This window comes from Carcharodon carcharias, chromosome 25, assembly GCF_017639515.1.
Source record: "Carcharodon carcharias isolate sCarCar2 chromosome 25, sCarCar2.pri, whole genome shotgun sequence".
NCBI lineage: Eukaryota > Metazoa > Chordata > Chondrichthyes > Lamniformes > Lamnidae > Carcharodon > Carcharodon carcharias.
The window spans coordinates 25873966-25888804 of NC_054491.1; the positions used below are offsets into that span (position 1 = coordinate 25873966).

The window sequence follows — 14839 nt, forward strand, 5'->3', positions numbered from 1 at the left end:
TTCTCTCCCTCTCAATCTCTCTCTCACACACTGTCTCTGTCTCTCTCCCTTCCTCTTTTATCTTTAGCTACTAGTGCTTCTTTCTCTGAACTGTATTAATGTGCTCGTTGCTCCTTTTCCTCTTTTGACTCTCCTGAACCTCATATTTTCTTCCTTTTTACTCTGAACCATGAAAATCACAAGATCTCACCCTCTGCTCCATTCAGTCTTTCCCAGAAACTCAAATCTTGACCCTACTCACCTCACACTCGCTCTCAGTCGTGAACCATTTATAGACGGTGTTGTACGGGTGTAATGCACACATTCACAGGGTTAGTAGCAGAATGTGAGATGACCTTTCCTTACATTCAATTCCAGTAAATTGTCAATGTTAATACATGAGAAAGTTGACAACTTTTTTGCTACTCCTGAAATCCACTGGCTTTGAAAACCTGAACTGGGCATCGGTGAGCATTGGCACCTTCACTTCTGTCCTACTGCTTGCATTTAGATAGCACCTTTAAAGTAGTAGACCATCCATCCTAAGTTTATTAATGAACAACATTAACAAACACAATTTGACACTGAGCTACAAAAGAAATGATTAGGATAGACGAAAGAGAGAGGTGGAGAAGTTTAAGGAGGGAACTCCAGAGCTCGGAGCCCAGGCAGTTGAAGGCACAGCTGCCAAAGGCGGAGCGATAGAGAGGTCCTCCTGAATTGTGAAAGTGGCTCCTCACCTGGATATGCGAACAATAACTAGACTCAAATGATTGCACAGGTCAGTGCTGAGTGCCCTAATATTGGTCACCACAATCATTTCTTTCTGGTTTTTTGAAGGTGTTGGGGTGTATGGGCGGGGCCTATTCAATATGGGAGGGGCCTATTCAATGTGGGGAGATCTGTTCAATGAGGGAGGAGCCTACATATTATCTTATGACCCTTGTGACCTGTTTAATGTGGGAGGGGTCTTCTTGTTCTGGGTGGGGCCTGTTTGATATAGACAGGGTCTGTTCAATGTGGGAGGGACCTAATCTTCTGTTTGGAAGTGTAGAAAGCTGCATTGTCTGTGTCATCAATCTGAATCAATGAAATTGAATAAAGGTTTGAGAAGAGCAGTCCCAACCCTCCTGGAACAGGCAAATCAGCAACTTCTTCACATTCCAATGTCTGCAGCTCCCATTGGTCACAGGATGCCTTTGACAGATTTATATACAGCATCTTTCATAATCTCTGAACCTCTCAAAGCATTTCCACAGCCAGTAAAATACTTTTGAAATGTGGTCACTGCAGGAAATGTAGGAAACGCAGCAGCCAATTTATGCACAGCAAGATCCCACAAGTAGTAGTGTGCTAATGAGCAGATGTTGATTGAGGGATAAAGCTTGGCTCTGGACACTGATCTGACCAAATCAGGGAAACATCATCAAAATGCAATGAAAGGATTAGTTGTAGAAATTGATCAGTGAGGCCTATGATTTGTTAATTTCTGTCTGTTCTTGGAGATCATTGAGAAATTGTGGGAGTGGTGAGTTTCCCATGATTCACCCCTCTGTATAAAGGCCCTTCCCCCAAGTGTATGGATAATGGAGCTGAGTGAGAATTAGAAAGTGGATTGATCCAAAGCTTCCAGTTTGGGTAAATGGCTTTGAGCTTGGTTTCTTTGTGATTAGATACAACTCAGTGTCTTAAAGTTTCAGTTAATGGAGGAGCTCAGGTTTGAGCTGTAGATGGTTGTGATTGGTGCCTGGGTTGTTATTATTTGCCTTAGTGTTATCGAGTGGTGCTCCTGACCCACCAACTGCTGGGATGGGAAGGGAAGGCTGTAAGTTGGGTATAGATGTCTGAGGTGGGAACTGGTTCGTGTTATCAGGAGGTGAACGAGGGAGGGAAGAGAAGGGGGGGGGATGGAGAAGAACTGAATGAGGGGAAACTGTTTAAACTCCTGAGCTGTAGGATCTAGTTTAGACTAGGCTACTCTACTTGCTGGGTGGTGATACAGACTTCCTCCTCACCTGAGGCAGATTAAAGCAGTGAGAATAGAACCTCCTCTAATTTCCATTTAAAGTGAATCTTTACCTAGTAAGGGAAACTATTTACTTCCTGTTGTGATCTCTAATGACTGACTGTCACATGAACAATGTGGAACCCTGTTAGACTGAGTTGTATGAGATAGTAAAGCATCTTTAATACTTTGTAGCTCAAAAGTTATTGGATTAAATAAACTGCCTATTATGGTAAGTATGTTTAACCAAGAGCTCTTCAATGGGTGTAGTGATTGTATGAGTTCCCATGTTGCTGTGTGTTTAAGTACTGGTGTGGCTGTGCGGTATCTTCTGTCCTGGTTGTAGTTGAGTCACTTGGCCAGTGCTGAGGGTGGGCCGCACAACTTAAATTCCATGTCATCATTTGGTATTCTTCTGGGTCAATGTACCCCTTGACCAAAATCACTGATTAAACGGTCACAAATCTGTTTGATTTTTTTTGAGGGTGGAGGAGGAGAAGGAAATGCTGTGAAATGGTGTCTGACATTGGCTAACTTTCCAGGTGCTTATGAAAAAAACGATGAGAGAGGAAATTGCTGCCACAGTGGTATTCATCTCCAGAATGGTGAGGAGAAATGAGAAACTCAACAAAAAGAAGATTGAGAAATTTGGTAACAAACTGACCAAGATCTTGTTTGAGAAATACAAGAATCACTGGTACTCTGGAAACCCAGTGAAGGGACAAGCATACAGGTGGGACTTGAGCTCATTCTCCCCACGCCACCACTATTAAGTTGAGGGGCATGTGACCCAATAACTTTTCCCTGATTGTGTTTTTTTTTTTGGTCAGGGTGGGTCTCACAGAATATTGGTTCTAAGAACATGTATAAATTTGAGGCTTGGACCTGACTGCTGGCTGGCCCTTGGTATTCTCTCATGTGGGGGTGGGGCTGCCGGGGAGCTCTGATGTTGGTATAGAGTTTTCTTGGGAATCTGTCTAATTGATGATACATCAGCTTCCCAGTCTGGTGACTGATGGTTCTGGAAGTTGTACTAGATGAAGATAATTGACCCAAATAGTCAATATTGCAACTTTCAGTTCAGATTTCAAATTCAGCAAAATAGCTAACATCATTCAATCTTAATATCAAATGGCAGAGCCCATCAGCTTTAAGTGATTAGAATGTGAACTAATTAATGAATGTATTTAATAAAATCTAGACATATTTTTCCTAAAATAGAAAACTTATGACTTGAAGCTAATGCTCGATGCAGTGTTAGGATGGTCAGATGCCTGGCTTTTGTTACGCTTATCACAATCTGGAGATATAATTGAGCCAGACAATGTTTTGCTGCATTGGCTAAATTTTACCTTTAACCAGACTATCTGGAATTCTCCTGATAAGATCTTTCTTTCCCATCACAGGTGTATCAGGGTGAACAAGAGTCAGCCTCTGGATCCAGTGCTTCTCCAAGCATGTATAGAAAGCAATATTGATTATTCATCTTTAGAACTACCAAAGGAACTCACCATCTGGGTGGATCCGTATGAGGTGTGGTGTAGGTAAGGTTTGATCTAATATCAGCTGCTTGGTCTCCAGGGTTTGCTTTGGTTTCTATCCACTGGCTCATGTATATTGAGGATGGAATCAGAGCAATTGCCCATTTAATACATAGACCTGATTATTTGCTACCCTTGCCTCCTCCAGCTATGTAATCTCCTGAGTGACAAATTCTTCCAAGAAGGGAAGGGTAATCTCTGGGGAAACTAATCTGGAGCATGTCTAGATTAATGTTGAGCCAATTGATAAGAGGCCATTTATGTAGCAATTTTAAAAAATAAAACAGCTGGTACTTGTAAGGATTTTCAGACTGGACTTGTAATTACAAGGGGTAGGGAGTGATCTGTCTGGGAAGTGTCACATTGGCTAATGACTGATTACATAAGATATGGAACAGGCCATTCAGCCCATGTCAGTATTTACATTCCACTTGAGATGCCTCTTTTCTCATCTAAATTCATCATTGTAACCCTTTATTTCCTTCTCCTGCACATGCCTGTCTAACTTCTCTTTTAAATGTTTCAATACTGTTCACTTCAACCACACTCTAGCAAGCTGCACATTCCAGTCCAGCTACAACACTAGCATCTACCCAGGTAGATGTGGGTCCTGTACACAAAGCAGGACAAATCCAACCTGGCCAATTACCGCCCTGTCAGTCTACTCTCCATCAGTAAAGTAATGGAAAGGATCATCAACAGTGCTATCAAGTGGCACTTGCTTAGCAATAACCTGCTCACTGACACCCAGTTTGAGTTCTGCCAGGGCCACTCAGCTCCTGACTTCATTACAGCCTTGGTCCAAACATGGACAAAAGAGCTGAACTCCTGAGGTGAGAGTAACTGCCCTTGACATCAAGGCAACATTTGACTGAGTGTGGCGTCAAGGAGCCCCAGCAAAACTGGAGTCAATGGGAATCGGGGGAAACTTTCTGCTGGTTGGAGTCATACCTAGCACAAAGGAAGATGGCTGTGGTTGTTGGTCAGTCATCTCAGCTCCAGGACCTCACTGCAGGAGTTCCTCAGGGTAGTGTCCTCAGCCCAACCATCTTCAGCTGCTTCATCAATGACCGTCCTTCTATCATAGTCAGAAGTGGGGATATTTGGTGCTGAACATTGTGCAATCATCAGCATTCGCAGTGATTCAGCTCCTGAAGCAGCAGCGACTTGGATACTGAAGCAGCCCATGTCCAAATGCAGCAAGGCCTGGACAATATCCAGGCTTGGGCTGACAAGTGGCAAGTAACATTCGTGCTACACAAGTGTCAGGCAATGACCCTCTCCAACAAGAGAGAATCCAGCCATTGCCCCTTGATGTTCAATGGCATTATCATCACTGAATCCCCCACTATCAACATCCTGGGGGGGTTACCATTGACCAGAAACTGAACTGGACTAGCCATATAAATACTGTGACTACAAGAGCAGGTCAGAGGCTAAGAATCCTGCAACGAGTAACTCATCTCCTGACTCCCCAAAGCCTGTCCACCATCTACAAGGCACAAGTCAGGAGCGTGATGAAATACTCCCCACTTGAATGGATGAGTGCAGCTTCTACAACACTGAAGAAGCTGGACATTGCCCAGGACAAAGCAGCCTTCTTCTGAATTCCCTATTGGGTTTCTTGGTGACTATCTTATATCAATGGCCTCTAGTTCTGCTCTTCCCCGCAAAGGGAAACATTCTCTGTATCCACTTGATCAAAACCTTTCAGAATTTTAAAGACCTCTGAGGTCACCCCTTGACCATCCTGAAAAGACAAAAGAGGGAGGTGGAAGGTAATTGTGTAGACATCTAATATGGCTTCAATGAGTTAGTTGCAGAATCTGATTACATCAAATTTGATTAGTGCAGCACTGGGATTACAGGGAACTCCTTCCGTCTTCTATTACCTTGATAGCTAACAGCTGATGCCTTCACCTCAGTTCTAGTATCAATATTCAGAAAGACTGAACAGGCTGGGGCTCTTTATCTGGAATAGAGAAATTGAGGTGTGACCTGAAAAGCCTTTAAGTTTAAAGGGTTTAAAGCAGTAGATGTACAGAAGAGGCTTTCAGTTGCAAGATGAACCAGAACTGGTGGCAATCAATTTAAGATCCAATCAGGAATTCGGGAGAAGTTTCGCCCAAGTACACGTTCCACATTTCTCTCGATCAGTGGTTGGAGATGAATTGCCTGTAAAAACAAATGAATGCATTTAAAGAGGAAGCTGGATTAAACATGTAGAAAAGAATCTGCTGAGGGATGGCTCAACATGGCAGCAGTGTTCCTGGTCTTATTAAGACTAAGCTGTGAATAACTTCCATTAATCAAATTACTAATTTTAAAAACTTTTAATTCCCATCTGAAAACTACCACAGTGCTTTCAGTAACTCCTTATTGCTGACCTTTTAACCTTGTATTATCTTCCAGGTGTGGAGAGAAGAACCAGCCATTCATTGTGACCAGATTAGAGGAACATCACACAGACTCTGAAATCTTTAAACATATTAGTAGTGCTGCAGAACGTGCTACCTCTGATTATTACTCAGGTACCTCCTCAGATGAAGAGAGCTACAAGGAGCCAAATACCACCTCTGTCAGCAACACAAATGCTACTTACTCCTCTAGGGAAGAGGAAAGAAAGACCATACCAATTGTGAATAACCCAAACAGTGTGTACCAGTTTGAAGTATATACCAGCTTCAAGGGTAGAAGAAGCCCTGGTGAGGGGCCCCAAACCATCCCAACAGTGATAAATCCAAGGAGTATCTACCAGGTACATTGCCAATCATTATTGGGGGGGGGGTGAAATGGCATGTATAGTCATGAAACTAACTTGAGCTGCAGAAATCTGTAGATCTCCAATAGTGGAGACTATTGGAAATGTAAATCAGTAAAGTCCGAGTGCCTTAAACATGCACTTCAGTATTTTCTTAAATATTAAATGCTAATTTCCTCAGTCAGTCAGTGATTTCTGCTAATCTTCAGCATCTGATTTTAAACTCTAGCTTAAAACTAGCTTGGGTAATGGTAGGAAGAAAAGTAGTAAGTGAAATTGGAAGGTGGTGGAAGCAAAGGTCAGCATCAAATAGGGACAAACTAGAGGAGTTAAAAGTGCGCTTTAATTTTGCCTATCTGAATGCACACAGCATTCACAAGTTAGATGCATTGGCAGCACATGTAGAAGTAAATGGGTATGTTCTAATTCACGTTAGAGATGTGATTGCAGAGGGACCAAGGCTAGAAACTGAATGTTCAAGGGTATCCAACATTTGGGGAGGGTAGGTGAAAAGGGGATTGGTCAGCACTATTGAGGATGAGAGGATCTTCAATTAGAAGATCCAGATGTAGAACCAGTTTGGGTGGAGTCAAGAAACAGCAAACATTTCAGAGTTATTTACCACTGCTGTTTGGCTTATAATGTAGGACATGGCATAAATCAGGAAATTAGAGGTGTATAGCAAGAGTAAAATGGTAATAATGGACTTCAATCTACATATAGACCTAATAAACCAAATTAACACTAATGCTGTGGAGGATGAGTTCTTCTAATGTAGATTAGATGTTTTTCTAGAACAGTTTGAGGCACCAACGGGCCATTTTGAATCTAGTATTGTGCAATGAGGGTTAATCTTATTGTAGGGAATAGTGACCATAATGATAGAATTTACATGAAGTTTGAAAATGTAGTTCATTCTGAAACCTTTTCTTAAATCTAAACAAAGGAAACTACAAAGATATGAGGAGCAATTTGGCTGTGGTAGATTGGGGGACTTTATTAGAAGGTATGATGAGTACAGGCAAAGGCTGGCATTTAAAGAATTAATGCATGGTTTACAACATTTGCATTAATTGAGGCACAAAAATACAACAGGAAAAGTAATCCAACTGTGGCTAATGAAGCTAAAGATTGTATATTAGATGCAAGGAAGAGGCTAACAAATAGTAAGCCTGAGGATTGGGAGCTTTTTAGGATTCAGCAAAGGAGGACCAAGAAACTGAAAAAAAGTGTGAAACTAGTGAGAAATATAAAAACAGCCTGTAAAAGCTTCTATAGGTATGTAAAAAGGGAAAGATTAGCAAAGACATATGGGGCCATTACAGGCAGAGAATGGGGAATAAGGAAATGGCAGAGAAACTAAACCAATGCTTTCCTCTTCATGGAGGAGGCGAAGATACAAAAGTCCTCCAGAAATCAAAAACCAAGGGACGAACAGAAATGAGGAACTAAAAGAAATTGGTAATAAAGTGGTACTGGGGAAATTAATGGGACTGAAGTTGACAAATCCTTGGACCTGATAATTTAAATCTGAGTGTTGAAAGAGGCTGTAAAGATAGTGGGTGTGTTGGTGATCATCTTTCAAAATTCTATAAATTCTGGAATGGTTCCTGGAAACTGGAGGCAGCAAACGTAACTCCAGGTGTTTGAACACTTAGAAAATAATGGCAAGATTGGGCAGAATCCAAATTCATGAAGGGGAAATGGTTGACAAACTGGAGTTGTTGATATAATGAGTAGAATAGATGAGAGGGAAACCCAGTGGATGTGGTATATTTGGATTTTCTGGAGGCTTTCAATAAATTTAGTAAACTAAATTAGAACAGCTGGGATTGGGGATAATACTGGTATGGATTGAGAATTAAATGGTGGAAATAAACAGGTCACTTCAGGTTGGCAGGCTGTGACTAATCAGGTACTGCAAGGATAAGTGTTTGGTTTCCAGCTGTTCACATCCCAATCATATATTGTGGGGACCAAATGTAACTTCCAAGTTTCTTGATGACACACCAAGAGGTGCCATGTGAGTTGAGAAGGATGCAAAGGAGATTTGGACAGGCTAAGTGGGCAAGAACATGGCTGATGGAATATAATGTGGGGAAAAATGAAGTTATCCACTTTAGTTAGAAACAGAAATGCAGAGTAATTTAAATACTGAGATTGGGAAATGTTGATATCCAAAGGGACCTGTGTCCTTGTTCATGTCACTGAAAGCTAACATGCAGGTGCAGCAAGCAATTAGGAAGGCAAATGGTATGTTGGCCTTCATTGCAAGAGGATTTGAGTACAGAGTAAAGATGTCGTGCTGCAGTTATATAGAGCCTTGGTGAGACCACACCTGGAGTAATGTGTACAGTTTTGGGTGGTCTCGAATTATATACTTCCCAGTGAGTGCAATTGAGGTTTGCCAGACTGATTCCTGGGGTGGTGAGATTATCCTCTGGGACTGTATTTTTTAGAGCTTAGAATTAGACCATCTTATTGAACAAAGTAAATGCAGGAAGGATGTTCTCTCTAGCTAGGGGTCTAGAACCCAGTGTCAGAATACAGGGAAAGCCATTTAAGACTGAGGAGAAATGCTTCAGAGGGTGATAGATGTTTAGAATTTTCTACCCCAGAGGGCTGTGGAGGCTGTCATTGAGCATGTTCAATACAAGGACTGAGTAGTGAAGACACAAAGGGATATAGGGATAGTGTGGGGAAAATTGCATTCTGATAGAAGATCGGGCATGATCTAATTAAAGGCTTGAGCCAATTGGCTGCTTGCTCCTATTTGCTATCCTAAAGGAAAAGCAGCCCAGCTGATAAATAATTTGCTTGTCTCAACTGGCAAACCTCCTTTTAATGAGGAAAGACCCAATATTTGAAGTGCTTATGCTGCTCGCTACCTTTGGTGGGGGGGAGGGAGGTATCTTCAAAGCATTAGTTTAGATTTGTCTTAGTTTAATTTCTCTCACTAGAGCAATGATTAGCTAGCACCTGTTGTTCATTCCCAATTATTAGAATGTAACTCTTGGCATTCATTGACTCTGACTAATGGGATAATCAGTGGGAATAACTGTCCTTGTCCCTTCCAACTAAGCAACTCTCTGCTTGAATCAGCAAAAGTGTAGTCCCTGGTTCCTTCAGTGAGTGGCTGTCAGCTCCGGCTTGGACTGGAAAAGGCTCCAGTGATCCTGCAGCAAATGTTTGTGAGAGTACTGGATCAAACTTCCCTATTTCCTGATGCTACCTCAGCCAGGTGTTTAAGCAGAGGGTAGCTCTCTCTCTCTCTCTCTCTCTCTCAGGAAATTCTACAGACTCTTTATTTCATGCCCAGGTTTCATGCTGATTTTATAGTCAGTGACTAGCAGTTCTCTAAACTGGCTTTCCCCAATATTACAGACAGGGTTTGTGGTCCCTCTAATCCATAATCTGAATGTTTGTGTACTCCTTACCCTGTGGATTTTTAAAATAAATTCTAGCAGGCTTGTCACTGGTAAGAGAAGGTTGTTATCACACTTGTCCTGGATGTTTGAACACATCATCTCAATCACCACCTTGCACCATGGTCTCAATTACAAGTTCACTACTTTGGCTAAAGACCTTCAGCTATTTCAGATATTTCTCAGATTTGCTTTGTTCTGGGTGTACTATACTGCAGCCCCTGACTGTTAATTCCTCATGGCTGCAGTTGACCATGGTCATTCACTTTGTCCCAATTTGAACTCAAATATTCTCTTCGTCAACAGGACTGAGGTCAGCAGTCAGATTTCATATTCGTCAACCGCTGGTTCACTGTTGCACAATGAAGTGGCTGTAAAGTTCCCTTATTCTGGACCATATTTAATTAAATATTGGCTGCAGAGTTAAATAACTGTTCACAACCTAAATGAAGGAAAAACTGGTTAAAACCTGGGAAATGTCTGGTCCTGGCCTGAACTGTTCTGTTTTTGAAGTAATAAAAGACCAGGGCCAGTCATTTCCCAGTTTTACTTTTTTTTTGGTCATAATCACATGTTACATTATAGCTATCATCAGTTCATAGCCACTTTCACTGTGATCTTATAGCCTGTAATATCCTCATGCTTGTACTGAGTGGTGCCATGAATAGAGAGAACTGGCTATAAATTGTAATGGATTTTAGGAAGATGACTGACTTTGACACAACTTGGGCAAATATTTCTAGATTTGCATTAGAATACAATAGGATAGAAATTTAGAAATGGAAAATTGGAGGACATTGACTTCAGAAGTTGATGGGGAAAGATTATAATAGTTTTTGTAGACTATGATCTGAAATGGGCATTGTTGAATGTGAAGTGGGGATTGAGAGTTAGAACTCTGATTATTTTTGGGGAGGAAATCACAAATTATTCAACAGTGAGTTTATTATAAAGCATTGGAGAAGTTGAACTAGAGAAAAGCATTGGGACCTGATGCATCACAAATTCCTGAAGGAAATGGTGAAGGCCTGAGATACTAGTTTGGGATTGAGTGGATAGTGACCAATATACACTGCTTCATATTGAGATTTCCTAGTTTGGGGGTCACAGACACCTAAGAGAGGCAGTTGACCATTGTCATTTTAGAGTTTAAGAAAGAAGTTTAGATATGATGCATTTTAACTAATCAATGACCTGTGACAATTGAGTAATTTACTGATCCAAAATGATTGGATGGTTGGCACAGTTATCTCTAACTTTGATAACAGCATTCTGCTCTCTAGTCAGTGTCAAGGAACTCTTTCCCTTGGTCTTTCTCTCTTCTGAATGCAGCTGCCTGACTAACACTGCCATCTCACCAGCACTGGCCCCCTGTCCCTGAGCACTTGTTAATGAATCATTTTTCTGGGGGCTGGTAGCTACCTATTCAAACCCTTCAGACCAATAGATACAGGACAGGTACCCAAAATGTCAGGGTGGTTACCTCCTCCCCTGCTCAGCCAGCTTTTTAATTTACATCATGCAGAAGGTCATTTTCTGACCACTTTTAAACACTTGCACAGATAAAGGTCCACAAGACCATCCTGTCAACATGGCAGTCTGAACCCTGCTGTTTCCAGGGATTGTTTAGATGCCGGTGTTAAGAAATTGATTCTCTCTGGAAAGGCGATGCTGTTTAGCTAATATTCTATACTAGGCAGAAAATACTAGTTTAGTATAGACCCTAATTCTTACAGCTGTCAGATTGCCGTTAGCCAAGTTTTGGCAGTCATAATTTTAGTACCTTTTTAAAGGTAAAATTGCTAAATGAGGATGAAGGTGATAGTTAGAAACGGTTAACATGATTTTAAAGATCTGATTGACAAAGTTAATGCATTCTAAGAATAAATGACGTGACTGTGGTCTACATGTCAAGATACCACAGGTGACTATTGGAGAAGGAATGGTTTGGGGTGGTGGTGTGGGGAGGGAGAGAATTGGAATAAAGTTCCTGAGTAGGAATTAAGGGCAGTTTGATGGGGTGGTGGTGTCCCACAGTGATCTTTAGGATCATATCTGTTCAATTTAAATATGGGACTAGAGGGAGTGTCCAAATTCACTTCTATAAAATAAACACTGGGCCAAGCATTTTTTTTTTTCTCTGGCTCTACTTGGAGTAAGTTTTTTTTTAAGTTAAACATGTTATTTTGCAGGGTAATGATTACTACACTCATCCTGCAACAGCACGACCCAAGTTACTTCGCAAGATGTTTCCTGAAGATCACAGCTGCCACTTAACCCAGAACAGTTACAGAATGTACAGTGTCTCCAATATGGTCCTGTTCCCCCGGGTGGACCGTTATCACTGGGTGAACACCAAACGATGATCGGAGTTTCACCTTTCCTGTCTTTTTTTTCCTCTTTGACCTCTGCTTCTAACTTATCCTGAAACTAATTTTCTGGTAATGCAGGTATGAGTGTGATTCATTGACTAGTTTGTGTCCTGACCCAGTCAGGTGATCAGTGCCCCAGCATTTTAAGCTCAAAACAGTACTTGCTTGCACAATTTCTGCTCTTAACATTACTTAGTTGAGGACTGAAATACTATTTTATTATACAATCAAGTTAGCTATCTTAAGAATTTGTATTATAATTGAAGGTTGGTGTTTAATTTGCCATTTAAATAATTTTAAGGCTAGAATGGAAATGTTTAAAAATTTATATTGAATAAAAAGCCACTTTTTAAACCTATGATGCTGCCTCCCTTTTTTGTTGTTGACTGCTAGATTCTTCCATGAGCAGTACTCCAGGGTTTAATCAACCCTGGCCTGGCAGTAACTGATCACATATTGCCAAATTTCTTGGTCAGCTGTTAAGATTCTTTTTGAGACCCCCTCAGTTTCTCTGAATCCTGTGGAACAGGTTGTTAATCTTGTAGCTCTTTGATGCAGCAGGGGACTCCATGCAGGTGGGTATAGGCTAGAAGGTAACTTGAATATTTGCTGTAACATCTCTTTGCCACTAGTGTACAGTAGCAGCAGTGTACCATTTACAAAATGCTCCACAGCAAACTCCAGTCCCTTTGGACAGCACCTTCCAAACCCTCTACCACATAGAAGGGCAAGGGCAGCAGATACATGGAAGCACAACCACTAAATCCATTTTCCTGTCTGCCCCATAACCCTTGACTCCTTTGTCCATCAAAAATCTGTCCAACCCAGCCTCCACTTGTCTCTAGGGAAGAGAACGCCACAGACTAATGACCCTTTGAGAGAAACATTTTTCCTCAGCTCTATCTTAAATGGTAAACTTATTCTTAAACTGTCCCCTGGGTCTAGTCTCTCCCACAACATCCTGGTATCCACCCTCTGAAGTCTGCTCAGGATTTCTTATCTTTCAATAAGATTACCTCATTATTAACTCCAATGGGTAGGCCTCACCTTAAGATCTTCTCCTCATCCCAGGAATGAGTTGAGCTTTCTCTTATTAGCAAATATTACATTAGCAGGTTCTTTGCAGATTTGTACAGTGTTCCTTTATATTTGATATAATCCTTAACTTCCTTATTCAGCCACAAGTGGTGCATCTTTTTCAGTAGGATCAGATATTTACTAACTCTCAGATTTAAGCCTGCCACTGCATCTGAAGTCTTAACTTATTTACCCAATTCACTTCAGCTAGATCTGCTTGCATGCCCTTAATTAATATTCAGGTCTAAAACACCTGTCTTAGATGCATGCTTCTCTCCTGAACTGAACCTGATAGAATTTCATGTTGTGATCACTCTCACCTCATGGCCAAACCAGGAATCATTTTGCTCTAAAATTGTTGCAGATAAACTCGACTCATGTTCCAGGCTCCCGATGCCAATCTGGTTCACCCAATCAACATTTAGATTAGTCACCCATGATTATTGCAGTACCTTTCTTACATACCCATTTTTCTTCCTGTGTACCTGGTCCTACCATGTAATTACTGTTAGGGGGCCTTAAACTACTCAAGTGTCTTCTTACCTTTAAAACTCCTTATCTCTAATCAAACTGATTTTACATCTTGCTCTTGAGTGAAGGTCATCTGACTACTGTAATTGCACTCTTAATTAACAGCTACCCCACCATCTTTTCCTAGCTTCTTTTCAAAATGTCAAATATCCTTCAACAAATGCTGGCCTAGCCAGTGACACCTGTATCCTGAGCAAGAGTCTCAGTACGCCAGGACTAAACCTGGTGGAAAAGTCATGGCATAATTCTATATTTTGCATGCAAGGATTTAGGGAGTGAGCGGGTAGTTATCCTAAGACTGGGGCACTGTCCTGGTCCTGCCATGGCAGGATTTGAACCTAGAGCATTACCCTGGGCCTCTGAATTAGTAGCCCAGTGACAATACCGCTATACCACCACCTCCCTCCCTTTCTCTTTTTTTCCCCCACCCCCGCACGAACAAATTCTCTCATGTTTGCTGTATTCACACAGCTAGGGCAGTCTAGACTTGGGTGTCAGATTGTGTCAGTGTTTGAACTGGCTTAGAGGAAAATTTAAGTTTGAACACTGACTGCAGCTATGGAAGTGTTTACATGGGATGGTGGGGGGGGGCAGGTGGTGGGTGTTGAGATGTAATGGTTGAATAGTTGTTAAAGCACATTGCCCAGATTCATCTGCTTGCTGCAGCCTCACAGGGAGCTGCGAGCTTGGTGACTCTGAAATGAGTCTGTTTGGAACTGGCTGCAGACTTTCTCACACATCAATGCCTATGCCTCTGCTCTAGGTCCAATGTCCAGATCCACAAGGGGATTGGTGACCCTGTGAAATGTTCTGTACCATATAAATGAGAACATGTCCTCCAGAGCAAATCACTTTTGTAGTCTTTCTGTAAAACCTGGTCACTCATTGAGTTACTCCCCATTCAGAACAAGCTTTGATTTCAAAACACATTTGAGCCCAGGCTGGCTCCTGATGCTAGTTGTGCCTCTGGGTGGTATGTTTGTCTGGGTCAAGCTTATTAGTTCCACTCTAGAGATTTAAGCCCATTGTCCTCAATGCCAGTACTGAGGGAGTGTTTCACTCTTTTGAGGGGCTGTTTTTTTCAGACAGTACATTAAACTAAAGCCCTGTTTGACTATTTGGGTGGATGTAAAAGATCCCATGAGATT

General features: G+C 41.5%; 1 protein-coding gene across 1 annotated transcript; it reads left to right on the forward strand.

The window, feature by feature from the left end:
• Positions 1–1559: 1559 nt before the first annotated feature.
• On the forward strand, positions 1560–12077 carry LOC121269580 (maternal B9.10 protein-like). Its single transcript, XM_041174281.1, has 5 exons — positions 1560–1617; positions 2527–2717; positions 3391–3528; positions 5938–6283; positions 11904–12077. Exons 2-5 carry the CDS (start codon positions 2533–2535, stop codon positions 12075–12077), a joined length of 843 nt encoding a protein of 280 aa, XP_041030215.1. The 5' UTR covers positions 1560–1617; positions 2527–2532.
• The last annotated feature ends 2762 nt before the right edge of the window (positions 12078–14839 follow it).

Bases quoted from the DNA above. Each gene is read 5' to 3' on its own strand.
- LOC121269580 (XM_041174281.1), top strand. From the start codon at position 2,533: ATGAAAAAAACGATGAGAGAGGAAATTGCTGCCACAGTGGTATTCATC. The intron at 2,718-3,390 runs GTGGGACTTGAG...TTCCCATCACAG, and splicing joins GTGAAGGGACAAGCATACAG to GTGTATCAGGGTGAACAAGA. The intron at 6,284-11,903 runs GTACATTGCCAA...GTTATTTTGCAG, and splicing joins ATCCAAGGAGTATCTACCAG to GGTAATGATTACTACACTCA.